The sequence below is a fragment of the Numenius arquata genome, chromosome Z (assembly GCF_964106895.1).
Source record: "Numenius arquata chromosome Z, bNumArq3.hap1.1, whole genome shotgun sequence".
Classification (NCBI taxonomy): Eukaryota; Metazoa; Chordata; class Aves; order Charadriiformes; family Scolopacidae; genus Numenius; species Numenius arquata.
This window is the reverse complement of record NC_133616.1, coordinates 43,688,868-43,701,529: the sequence shown is the minus strand read 5'-3', so window position 1 is coordinate 43,701,529 and position 12,662 is coordinate 43,688,868. Positions and strand designations below refer to the sequence as shown.

Below are 12,662 nucleotides of genomic sequence, written 5' to 3'. Positions count from 1 at the left end.
GGCACACCCTGGAAGTATTCCCTGTTGAGCTTCCAGGACTTTGAAGTGCTTCAGAGCTGAGGACCCTGTGGGGAATAAAAAGAGCTAGTACATACTCTAGTGCGTACTTTTCATGAGCCTAAAGGAAAAAACCAGAGGATGTTGAAGACTCCTTAGCCTTCTATTAAAGTCTTTGTTTCATTAAAATTTTATTAGGAACTTTTAGATTGATTGATTCCTAGGTTGAGTCATCAATTTGTAGCTAATAACTGTGGAGCTCTAATTTCACAAGTAATACATGTTTTATTATTTGTATGGTATACAGAAACTTTTCTGTGTAATGGTTTCTTTTACTGGTCCTGTTCAAAAACCTTTGTCACGCTGTAGCTATAGTGGCTGCAACATATGGAAGGGGAATACATCTTCCATTTAATGCTGAATACATACTGAAAAATTTGGGAAGTCATATAAGGTTAAAAGAAGTGAATGCACTGAGAGAGACAGCTGACTTTCCTGAGAGAACTGAATTACAAAACACTAAAGATGCATTGTCTAAATATTCCCTGTTTTTCCACTGTAAGAGGCATTAGTTGAAACACTTGCCTAAGTGAGGAAACTCTATACATTTTTTGTAAGGCTATTTGTTGCATGTAGAAAGCTTAAAGGCTTTTTAACAAAGCCAGTCAAAGGCATAGGCATATCTAATATTCAACCAGTGATTGATAAAATGTGGATTTTTCTTTGCTGATAGGATTTGCTATAGTTACATTGTTATTTAGTAAGGAAAATTACATTGCTAAGTTACAGAGGAACAGCACAGTATCAGGGCTTGAATATTAATCCCTTGATATGGGATGAATGAGGATTTTTTCATTTGATATTGCCCTTGACTTTTCTGCTTTGTGGTGTTCTTTTAAGGCTTTGCACAGTAGACATTTGATTAGCCTGTAATCTGATAAGATCAAACTTGTCCATGCTTTTTTTTCCAAGTACTACAGCTTGTTCCACTTGATGTGCACAAAGACAGCATAGTTTCAGAGGCTATAGGTAAGACAAACATGCTAATTCTTGTTTAATGTGTCTCTTTAATAATAATTGCAATTTAATATTATTTTCCTTTCTGGAAATGCCGAAACCCCCAAATCACATTGTTCAAAATTATTTGTCACCTTTTGGTCCTTTCAAACCAAAAGACTGACTACTTTCCTCTGTGCCAGCAGCAACAGGAAGTGGGAAAAGATGCATTTTATGTTCTTATTTTTCTGTAAGGCCCATTTTCCAGTAAGCAATCAAGCCATCTATTTGTTTGGCTTTTCACTATGCAACATAAGCATTATAAGTAATTTAGGTCAAGTTAGTTAATTACTTCTGTCCTGTGTAGTTGGTTGGTATGTAAGACAAGCTTGTTGCCTATTTAAGGCTCATTTGTGGTCTTACAGTTGTGATTACACTTAAAGTTGTGATTTATTAGCATTGAAAAGGGAGAAAAGCAGTTTAGTAGAGCCATGAGGAAGTTGCTTGGGCAAAATCAGCATTTTTGTTTTGTTTGCTGCTTTCATGCTGTCTTTGCCTTAAATATTTAGGTGTGTGAATGCATATTTATAATTTTTGGTGTTCCTCTTGATACATGTTCTTCTCCCTTGGAAAGTGGTGAGAAAGAGACTAAAAAAGGATGGAAGAATGTGAGCACTTCTTTCCTAATCTTGTGTGGTTTTTATTTTTTGAAAGATATACATCAACAAAAATGTGATCTGAAAAAAAGTGTAGGTAGTGTAGTATCAAGGAGGACCAAAAGACATATGGAAGAAACGAAAGAAGTATCATGGAATTGACTGGGAGACAATAAGCAGTGAAGTACAGATGAGCATGAATTAAAACTTTATAAGAGAAAAGGTTGTTGACACTTCCATTGCCCCAGGGCCTCAACTTGGTAGGTTCAAAATAGGATTTGACATCCATGTGCATGCTAGACATTGTCTTAATTGTTATATTGAACTTTGGGCCAGATACTGAGCCTTGTAAGTCAATGCTTGTTGGTTTCTAGCTACTGGGGGATGACAGACTTACAGGGAAATCACTTTACACCAGTTTACAGAGCAGTTTTTAAATGCCAATTCCCAAGTGCCATTGGTCACAGTATAAGACCGGAGCCCAAAATGCAGGGGTAGGATAAAGTATGACTATCGCTGTGTTCTTTGAAGATTTGTCTATGGCTCATTTTTTGGATAATTTGCATGAGAAGCATTTATGAGGTCTGGCTTTCTAAGGGTCCCAAGTAGTGCTTATTGTTACAAAACTATATTTCAGAATCACATACTCTAGTCATGCAAATACATGAATAAAATAATACTTGGAACAGTTCACTGACAAACAGGCATTGTAAATCTGTGTTTGAGCTTATTGCAACCTCAAGAGTTAGAAGAGCAAAAATCAAATAATAAAGATTACTCTAGAACTCAATTTTTGCATGCCATGTTTTGGGCTTTAGTGTATATTCATGGTTGATTATAGACGCCCTAAAAATAGGAGCATATAATGGAAATGCTGACAGATTCTGAACTATCATGGTGGTAACAGGCACAGCTATAATTAGGCATGCATCTGAGTAGACAGTGTAATATGATTGCTGTGTTTATACGTGTTTATCCCTGTGCTGGAAGGAATGTTTGTTAATGTGCACAATCCTTTTAAATGAGTTGGGCAGCAAGAGTCTGTGGAAAAAAGATGCTGAAGTTTATATCATATCCAGGCTGACATGCATGTATATCAAAAGACAATAAATACTTGCAGGATATTGGATAACTCTGGTTAATTGCATAACATGTCGTTATCTAAGGAATAAGAGAAAAACAGAGTTTACCTGAAAACATCAGGCACTGTACAATGCAGCAGGAGAAAACATGTGAAAAGTTTTCTGTCTTTATATTATAAACAGAACATGGTTGAAATAGTTTGTATTTCAGAAGGAACTTTTCTTTCCTCCCTTTTTAGGCATTTAAACTCTCCAGTCAAAAAGTCTTTTTCTCCCACTTTCTTTTTGCTGGCAAACTACTGTTTCTTTTGTAATTTCAGAGGTCAGAGCCCAGCAGTTGCTGAATTTAACTTGCTCCTGAAAGCATATTCTTTGGAAACTTATGGTGTTGATCCTCATCCTTGCAAGGTAACAGGTTTTTTTGCTATCATTTAATAAAAATCTTTTTTTTTTCGCTCACATTTAGTAAAAAGCCATTAATAGAATTGATTTAGCTCTGTTTTTCATCCAGGCACAGATAAGAATTTATTTATTAAAGAGTTTGCCCTGGTACTGCATATTACTTTTAAGCCTTGAAAGCACATTGACTGATTGACATTTCTGCATCGGTCAAAGGAAAGGTCTCTCCAGACGAAGCAGAACATCATAGGAGAATGTAGTGTCATGACAAAAGCTTTGATTATACTTCTTAATTTCTTTGCAATTAATGCAAAGGTTTCTCTAAATAGTCCAGTTGTGAAATATTTTATGTTTGGCAAGATTTTTAGGTTTCAGCATTATTCTTTTCCAGAAGATACAAGAAATTGTTAGTCCTTGGCAGATTAGTTTTTCAAACACTATCAAAATATGCAAATCTTAGGAAGAACAGCAAACCAAGTGTACAGAGGGGAGAACCAATTATACATTTGCATATTCCTCCACTTTGCTGTTTTCTGGTTCTCTGTAAGAAGGTGATTTTAGTTACCAGTTCTGAGTATCCCTCACACCTGCATTTTTAATTACTTGGTTTTATCTGCATAATCCACAATGGTTTTTTTCAGTGTTCCCACTTCATGTTTTAACTGCTGCTGTTACCTTGGCTTGTATATCATCTCATTTGGTGGAACAGAAGTGCAGTGCAGTTAGCTGTTCTGGTCAGCGCTAACATAGAGCTGCACTGGATATCTACTTTGCTAGGAATGGTGGTCCTCTGTGAAATGCAGGGGCTGGTTCAGAGCTCAGTGAAGTCAGAGACTTAGTAAACTTAGTAAAGTCAGAGACTTTAGTTGAAAACTGTACTGCAGATTTTCAGAGGGCATCCCAGAGACTTATATGTTGGCACACAGTCAAAACTGGCTGAGAATTTCCTCTTTACCTGTGTGACAGGGCTTGTAGTGTGGGGTCATGCAGAGGTTCATGGCCCATGCTTAAGGAAAATTTTTTGGTCATCTGGAAGTGAGCTACAAAGCAAGGTGCTTCCCTTACTCCTTACAAAGTGCTCCTTCCAGTGCTATCCCAGAAGCATCACTGTGTCTGTTCCCCCGTATTTTATCGGTGGAACATAAGGCATGATAAAGTCGACAAACTTTAGCAAAGTGAGGGTCTGGAACTTGGGATGGACAGGAAATCCAGTTAACTCATCTGAATCATTGCTCAAAAACTCTGAGACAGAACTTTTATTGTGAAATTAAAAATTTAAAAAATGGTCTTTCCTATTTGAAAGGCAAGAATCACCATATGTTCTGCTTTGTACTCAAGAGTACTTGCTTATTGCAGTAAATGCTGACTGTTAGCAGTACTTCCAGCACAACATCTCACAGAGGAACAATGTGTTGTCAAATCTTCAAAAAATATCAGTGTTGAAGCAGGTATGAACCGCTGGTTTGTAGTTAGTCAGCATGTTAAGAATGGGACATACACAAAAGTATGTTTTCAACAAAACTTGTAAGTATACCTAAGGATTTCCCGTTGTCGCCAGTTACAGGTAGACAGAAACAAAGCATAATGTGCTGTTACTCTGTTAAATGCCTGGAAATAAATGAGGCCTGTATTGTCAAAAGCAGTCTTTGTTCTTTAGAAGTGTACAATTTGAAGGCAACATTTATTTCTAAAATGGAAACAAAATACAGGTAATCTATAGTGGAGTAACAATTCATGCTATCAGTAAGAAATACCTCACTGCATGAGGGGGAAATTATCTTTTTTTTTTCTCTTTCAAGGACTCAACGGGGATGACTACATTTTTAGGATTCACAGCTGCAGGATTTGTAGTTTTCCAGGGGAATAAAAGAATTCACTTGTTAAAATGGTAAGCATGTGAAGTAAGACTAGATTAATATGCAAGAGTCCTTTCTCCTCTGTCTTCCCTTCTTCCTGCTATCATCACCTGTTGTCTTTAAGTGAACCACATGGATACTCCTTCTCTTTCCCCATCATGTTTCATGTTTAGAGGATCTTAGATGAGAAGTAGAATAGTAATTTGGTCTCATTCTTCCCCCAGTGAAAATTACTCCACAGGGTATGTTAGTCAACATAATGCACAAATGCTAAAATTAATTTGATTTTTCAACTGTGCTGTAAATCACCAGTGAGGCTTATTGGCAGAGATGTTTGGAAGAGTTTCCAAGAGTCCACCTGAATCTTTATTTTTGACTCTTGGAAATGTTGCTGTTTCCTCATTTAACTAACCTCAATTTGAAAACTATAAAAGAACTTACTTGGTAAGCAGAGGAGGACATGAGAATGCCTTTGAATTTTTATTTTTTACCCTCTTTTTTAAAAAAGTGGACATGTGCGCAATTGTCCTTGGTTTGTCTAGCTTTACTTTCCTTTCCTGCTTCTTTAAGACAATTGACTTAATTGGGCAGCCTCAGCCGAGTTCGAGAGAGGGGTTAAAGTGAGCTTCTGCTGGCGGTGTAAGAGCACTGGGAGGGCTGTGTCTTCAGCACTGTGGTGCAGAGTGAGCACAGTCATGCTCAGACATTGATAAATCGCATTTTAGACCTGCTACTAAACAGATGCCAACAGCAGATACTACTTAGATGTGGCTGCTCCACCTCAGCGCTCCCAGCCTGTCTTGTGGGAAGAAGATGGGCAGGAAGTGAAGAAATGGTGAGGTGTTTTTCTGTATAGAGCTGGACTCTGCTGCATTTCCATAGAAACATCCCCAACAGCTAAGTAACCTCAAATCCTCAGAGGTATAAAGGCAGTATAATCCTGTCTGTATGATTCAGTTCCATGTGGAGCTCTGGGGACGTCAGTCAAATACCATCCATTTGTGATCCTGGATTTGTGCTGTAGTTTCCCTAGGGTTAATTTCAGGTAGTCTTAGTCACAGTGCTTGGATGGTTCATGCTCTTGGCATAAGGATAGTGTAACTGTAATGTCAGTCTATGGTGCAGGAAGGAGAGAATAGCACTTGCCGAGCATGTATCAACCATACTGTGGAAAATGAGTTTCACAGTGCTTAGTTTCTTGGTGTATTCATTTAGTCTGTTGGCCTGTAAACCAAATACAAGATGAAATAGTGACAGAAGAAAAGCCATTAAGCTGTCTCAGTGTTAAGCTGGCCGTTGGAAGGTCGATCTGGTGAGATTTAACTGAACGTCATGCACTGCTGCTTTCATTTCTGGGACCTAGAAGTGAATACTAGTAGCTTTAACTGGTATTACCTGAAATTTGCACTACAAAGTAAAAATCAAAATTCATATTTGAGATTTCCTTTTTAATGCAAAAGCTTTGTCAACTGGAATGGCTTCTTTGTTGTTGTTTAATGTTAAAGCAAAACTCTTGCTATAATGTTTCCGGAATAGCATTGTTCTTGCCTCCAGAATCATTCCCATTTCAACCATCTAACATCCAAAATCTTGAGAGAAGTTTATGGAAAACCACAGTGTCTCTATTTTAGCTGTGGTAATGACAAAATTTCTATTACAATTTAAACAGAGACATTGTATTGGCTTTATATGGTGCACTGCTATTCCATATGTAGGTTGTGTTTCCAACATTGGTTAAATTAAATTTTGACATTTTTGACATTCATCAAGGTTTGAAACTCACAAGGGCCGAGTAATAAATGCTGTCAAACATTTTTTCTTTCTTCCTGTTGTGTTCTGTCTGTATGTAGTCAGTTACTAAGATATGAAACCACAAATAAATAAGGACAGAGATAATATGTTGCTGGTTAAAAGTGCCTGCATCTAGAAAATTGTATGCCTTCTTATGCAACATTTACGGGCTAAGAGTATTGTCTTTCCTGCAATTTAATTACATTAGACCTTCCACGATTTTAAGATATAAGAGGAATTACAAACTGTATAATAAATAGAATGTAAACATAAGCATCTGCCTACTTTTAATTTCCTTTTCATTTTCCAGCAGCCAAAGTTAATTCTTTGAAAGTGCATAGGGATGTAAAAGAAGTACTCTGGGCTTATGTTCTGTGCTTTAAAGAAAATTGGAATATTAAATACTTTTATGCTAAAGGTTGTAAGGCTTCTGTTAAGACTCTGACACTGGATGACCTGCCTGACTTTGGGAATCAGGGAAACTTGCATGCAAGTTGCTTTTCTTACCTGTACATCTGTTTCTTTTTCCTATACTTAAATGATTTTTTGCTTTTTAGGTGTGATGTCTATAAACTGAAGTTTGAAGGGAAGACTTTCTATGTGTTTGGAGCTCAGAAAGAGGTCAGGTTTAATATTTTTACAGAATTTCTGTGTTTGATTTAGAGTCAACTAAAACATAACAATATGTTTTAACTAAACAAGCTTCTTAACAATCAATAGTTGTACTTCATATTGTAAATAAAATATAGAATATGAGTGAATGTGAATATTGGTGTTGTCAAAAAAAATTTCTAATTTGCAACAGATTGAGACATTTCTCCCTTAACATTCATGCAGTGCTGTGTTGATAGCTCATGATTTTAGTCACCTGTATGGTCACATTTTAATGGATTTTAAACCGCTAAAGCTGTACCCATCCACTCTAAAGCATGAGCAACGTGTATATGAGTGAGAAATACAGAAAATTCAAATTGATACCTGGAGGGATATGAGGTATTTTTGGCTAATTATTATCGTCTCCTCAAATGTTGATTAGCTGAATAGGCTGGAGTCTGTCCTAGGTAGTTAGGAGTCCTATCATTAGGCTCTTGCCATTGAAATCATAGAGGTTTTTGGGTACAGCATGCTATAATCAGTTCTTCCCCTAGGGCAGGTTGGTATGGCCCAAGGTTATGGCTTTGCATGCAACCTAGGTGAGGAATAGAAAATGGGGGAAGGAAATAATGCCAGAGGTATGAGAGGCCACACATGTTTGTATGGCTGCAAGGAGGACATAGGGAACAGGGAGAAGTGGATGCTAAATAGTGCAGCAACTGTGCAATGTGGAATATTGAACATACGGACTTTCCTCCCTGGATTTTGTCGTGAAGACCATTGGTACGGATTTGTTCTACAAGCCACTTGTACATATGCTATTCTCTTCCCCCTCCAAGCATCCCCTGTTATTTATGAAACAATTGCCTGGGCAGTTTAAATATTTGCTACATATGGATTGTACTTCTGTGGGTCAATGACGGACTGAGGCTGCACAGGAAAACTTGGTCTTCAGTGTGTCTGGTTCATGGTGATGCCATCAGGTACAGCTACTTCAGTCTTTGAGAATTCAACATTTTCATTACTTCTAATTGCCTTCTTCTCCTTGCACTTAGAAAAAGGCTGTCCTCTCATTCCATACCTCTACACCAGCAGCCTGCAAGCATCTTTGGAAATGTGGGGTGGAGAACCAGGCTTTTTACAAGTATGTAAACCTGAAGTCATTATCTATACTAAAAGTAAAAAAACGTGCATATGAGTAGAAGATTGTTCAATGTGAAATGTTTCATTTCATTAACAAGATTCAAAATGGAAACAGAAAATATGCAAGTTAACAGGCAATATGATTTCATTTCAAGACAGTATTATCAATTGTTTAAAATCTGAACAAGGCAGGAGGGTTTTGGCGGTGAATAATTACAGTTTGTTCAGCACATTTTTTTCCTACTCTGTGGTGTGAGTTTGGATGGACACAGTACTGCACTTGTGTCTGCCAACATAGTTATTAATCTTAGCCCTGCTGTTGAATACCTTGAGAATGGAGGAAACAATCTGTTTTGTTTGATTCTCTGGGTTCTTCTGCCAGTAGGTAATGTTCTCCCACTTGAAAACCAAAGTTTAGTAAGAATTGATTGAAAAAAAAAATAATTTCTGCAATGATTGAAAAAAAAAAAAAGAAAATATTCTTACATACATTTTGAAAGATGCCAGCCATCTTGGTTTTTCATTTTATTAAAAAAAGCCTGTAAATTGACAAGAAAAAAAAACTATCTTCCTCCCTATTCCCTAAAAGAGAGCCTGAAAATAATTCCTCATTAAAAAGCTCTTATGCCCTCCATTGACTTTCTTATATATGTTTATTGACACAGTCCTTTGGGCATGTAGCTTTTATTCTTGCTACTTAGTCTCTCCTTACAGCGTCTTGCATATTTTATAAAAAATATTGTTTCTGTGTTGGAGCAAAGCAACATCAGGGGAGTGCTATAAGGGTAAGTAGTAACTAAGTAGGAAGAATGTGTCTTGTAACATCGGTGTTAATAACCTTCTTTTGTTTCAACACTGATACAATAATATATCAATATAATCTATTTAATTGATATATCCCATGAAGAAACAGGAAATATGAGCCGGCACAATACAGCTGTTAATTCTCTATGGTAACATCGACTGTGTTTGAGACTGAATTAATAAAAATATTGTCAGAAAGTGTTTTTCATTAGAAATACATGTAAGTAGGAAAATAGTGCATAGTGTTTGAGTGGTTTTATTTTACGTTACTCAAAATAAATATAGGGAATTCTGGGGTTGTTTAGCTTGGAGAAAAGGAGGCTCCGGGGAGACCTCATAGTGGCCTTCCAGTACCTGAGGGGGGCCTACAGGAAGGCTGGGGAGAGTCTGTTTACAAAGGCCTGCAGTGACAGGACGAGGGGCAATGGTTTTAAGTTGGAGAAGGGGAGATTTAGATTGGATATTAGGAAAAAGTTCCTTACCATGAGAGTGGTGGAACACTGGAACAGGTTGCCCAGGGAGGTGGTTGAGGCCCCTTCCCTTGAGATATTCAAGGTGAAGCTCGACGAGGCCCTGGGCAACCTGGTCTAGTTGGGGGTGTCCCTGCTGACTGCGGGGAGGTCGGACTAGATGACCTTTGGGGGTCCCTTCCGGCCTGGACCAATCTATGAATCTATGAATCTATGAATAGGAAGCAATTCCCACCCAAAGGGGAGAAATCAGTGCTCGAATTAAAGATGTCTGAGGGAGACTCATAGGAATATAATCTCTCTGCTCTTAGTGTTAAATGGTTGTAATAATAACTATTTGGGGTTCAGTCACAAATACGGGTTTGTTACGGGTTTGGCTTTGACTAGATGCCAGATGGCCACCCAACCGCTCTCTCACTCCCTCTTTTCAACAGGTCAAGGGGAGAAAACATGAAAAAAAGGTCATGGGTCTGGCTAAAGACAGGAAGATTGCTTATCAGTTACTGTCTTGGGCAAACCAGACTTGACTTGGGGAATCTTAATTTCTTTCTCACCTTCTTACTCTATTTTTAAATGTCAGTAAAAACAAAACTAAAAACACTCCTCCCCTGTTTCTCCCTAGCCTCAACTTCACTCCTTCATTCCCAACTCCTCTCTGCCCTCCTTGCCCAGAGTGGCACAGAGAGATGGTTAATGGGGGTTGCAGTCAGTTCACAGCAGTTTCTCTCTGCTTCTCTTTCCTCCTCACACTTTTTCCCTGCTCCAGTGTCCTTTATGAACCACTCCAGCATGAGTCCTTCCCTCCTGGATAAACCTTCAGCAGCATGGGTTCTTCTCCATGGGCCACAACTCCAGCCAGGAGCCAGCTCCTGTGTGGGTTTTCCAGGGGCTGCAACTTCCCTCTGGGTATGTCCTCCTGCTGTAGTGCAGGGTCCTCCACAGGCTGCACTGTGGGTGTCTGCTCTGGTGTGGTGTTCCATGGGCTGCAGGGGGACAGCCTTCTCCACTATGGTCTTCTCCACAGGCTGCAGGGTAGTCTCTGCTCTGGCACCTGGGGCACCTCCTCCCCTTCTTCTTCTCTGACCTTGGTGTCTGAAGGCTGTTTCTCTTATGTTTTTTTCTACTTTACAGATGTCTTCAGGGAACTACTGTGGTGGTATTTCTTTAGCATGAATTCTTGAAATTGTACTTGCCTGTTTCAATTTTGGTGGATCGTCAAAGAGGACTACTTTAGTAAAATGAAGATTGGTAGTGATATTCAGTGAAGAGGAACCTGATTGATATATTGGGAAATGGTTAATATGTGGAGTGCAGAAAAACAACAACAATCTTCCATACATGAAACAGAAGCCAAAGCAATCTGTAAATAAAGGCTTAGGATACTAGTTTTGAAACAGTGAAAGTTTTCATACATTTCAGAGAAACTGAGCTGTACAGCATGGACTGTTAGTTACTTAACAGCATTAGATAAATCCTGTTTATGTTCTGTGTGATAACTAAGGTATTCTAATCAGATTAGAACACACGAAGCCAGGTTATGTAAGTAATTAATGATAATGATACTTTACCTTAATTAGATTTGGTCCTCTCCTATGCTTATAAGAGATTGGGACTTGGAATTTAAGAAAAGGTTATGATCTCTTGGCATTTCTTGAAAAAAAAAAGAGCTTTAGTCCTGTCCTGATCCAGGCTCAGGATTGACTGTTGTGGTTATTTTCAAGTAGATATAAATAATAGAAGATTGTCTACTGGGGCCTGGGAATGAGAGACTCAATATGAAATTAATTTGCCACTTCGAAGGCAGAGAAAATCAAGGAGATGATGTGTCTGATTCCATGACCATTGTGATAAAAGACTGTGATAAAAGGTTGCTGTATACTTCATGATTAGAGAGAAGCAGTAGGATATGATGTAGGCTACTAAGAAGTTGACTGTATAGAGACATCAGAAATGCAACTACTTTTGAAGACAAATGTTACCACTTTACTACTTCATTGCTTTACTAGCGGGAAAGTGGAAATAGCCATCTCTTCCCACAAATGCGATGGTATTAGGGCAAACTTGTCCTAGGGGCTTGTCCCACGGTTTTCCTGTCATCCTGTGAATTAAAGTCCCTAGAGATGCAGAAAGTGTTGGCATTTAATTTTCTGGCTTTTGTATCCAGGTAATCACTTCTTTTATCTTCAGTCATTCTGTGATGTCCGAATTGTTTAATGTATGCTTTATATTCTAATTTGTATAAAGGCTGAACTACTGAATATTATTTTGTGGTACAAAAATGACAAAGCTTCTAGTTAGCAGTGTTCATTTTTGCTTATCAGGTGTCTTCTGTGCTGAAAGTGTGATGGCCTCTGTTCTTTTTGTTAAAGGTATGCAAAATCCAGCCAGATCAAGACCATGTCCAGCAGCAAGATATTTTTTAAAGGCAGTAGGTTTCGATACAGGTGGGTGTTTGCTGTTTGTTTTGCATGGTAAACCATTTCAGAAAGTAAGAGAAAACTTCAGTAATTGCTTATGACAAATTGACGGTTTTTCCTTCTTGAGGACCTGTTCATACCTAATCCAGGTCAGGATTTGAAAGATTTTCTGTTGTCTCTTCAGCATCATTTACAAAATAAACTGGAGGCTTTATGCAGACTTCTGGCTCCACTTTTGGTGCAGTTTCTGTAAAAACAAAGAAGTGTGGCTAATGTAGAGATTGCATGCCCCCTGTAACTGGGCAACTCTGGACCAAAGGTGCATTGTAGGATAGCCCCACTCCAAGTGTTCTACTGCAAAAGCTTGCTTTTTCTTCAGAAGCTTTGCAGACAAGTGATCAACAGAATTTTTCATCTGTGGCCTTACATATCCACTACATGGGATTTTTTTTTTTGC

At 38.2% G+C, this 12,662-nt stretch overlaps 1 protein-coding gene across 1 annotated transcript in view; it reads left to right on the top strand.

Moving 5' to 3' along the window:
- FRMD3 (FERM domain containing 3) overlaps positions 1-12,662 on the top strand; it is a 142,035-nt gene that overhangs the window by 107,992 nt on the left and 21,381 nt on the right. The window contains exons 7-11 of the mRNA XM_074165959.1: positions 3,052-3,139; positions 4,930-5,018; positions 7,335-7,398; positions 8,427-8,515; positions 12,158-12,232. Coding sequence (XP_074022060.1) covers positions 3,052-3,139; positions 4,930-5,018; positions 7,335-7,398; positions 8,427-8,515; positions 12,158-12,232 — 405 coding nt within the window. The remainder of the gene's footprint in view (positions 1-3,051; positions 3,140-4,929; positions 5,019-7,334; positions 7,399-8,426; positions 8,516-12,157; positions 12,233-12,662) is intronic.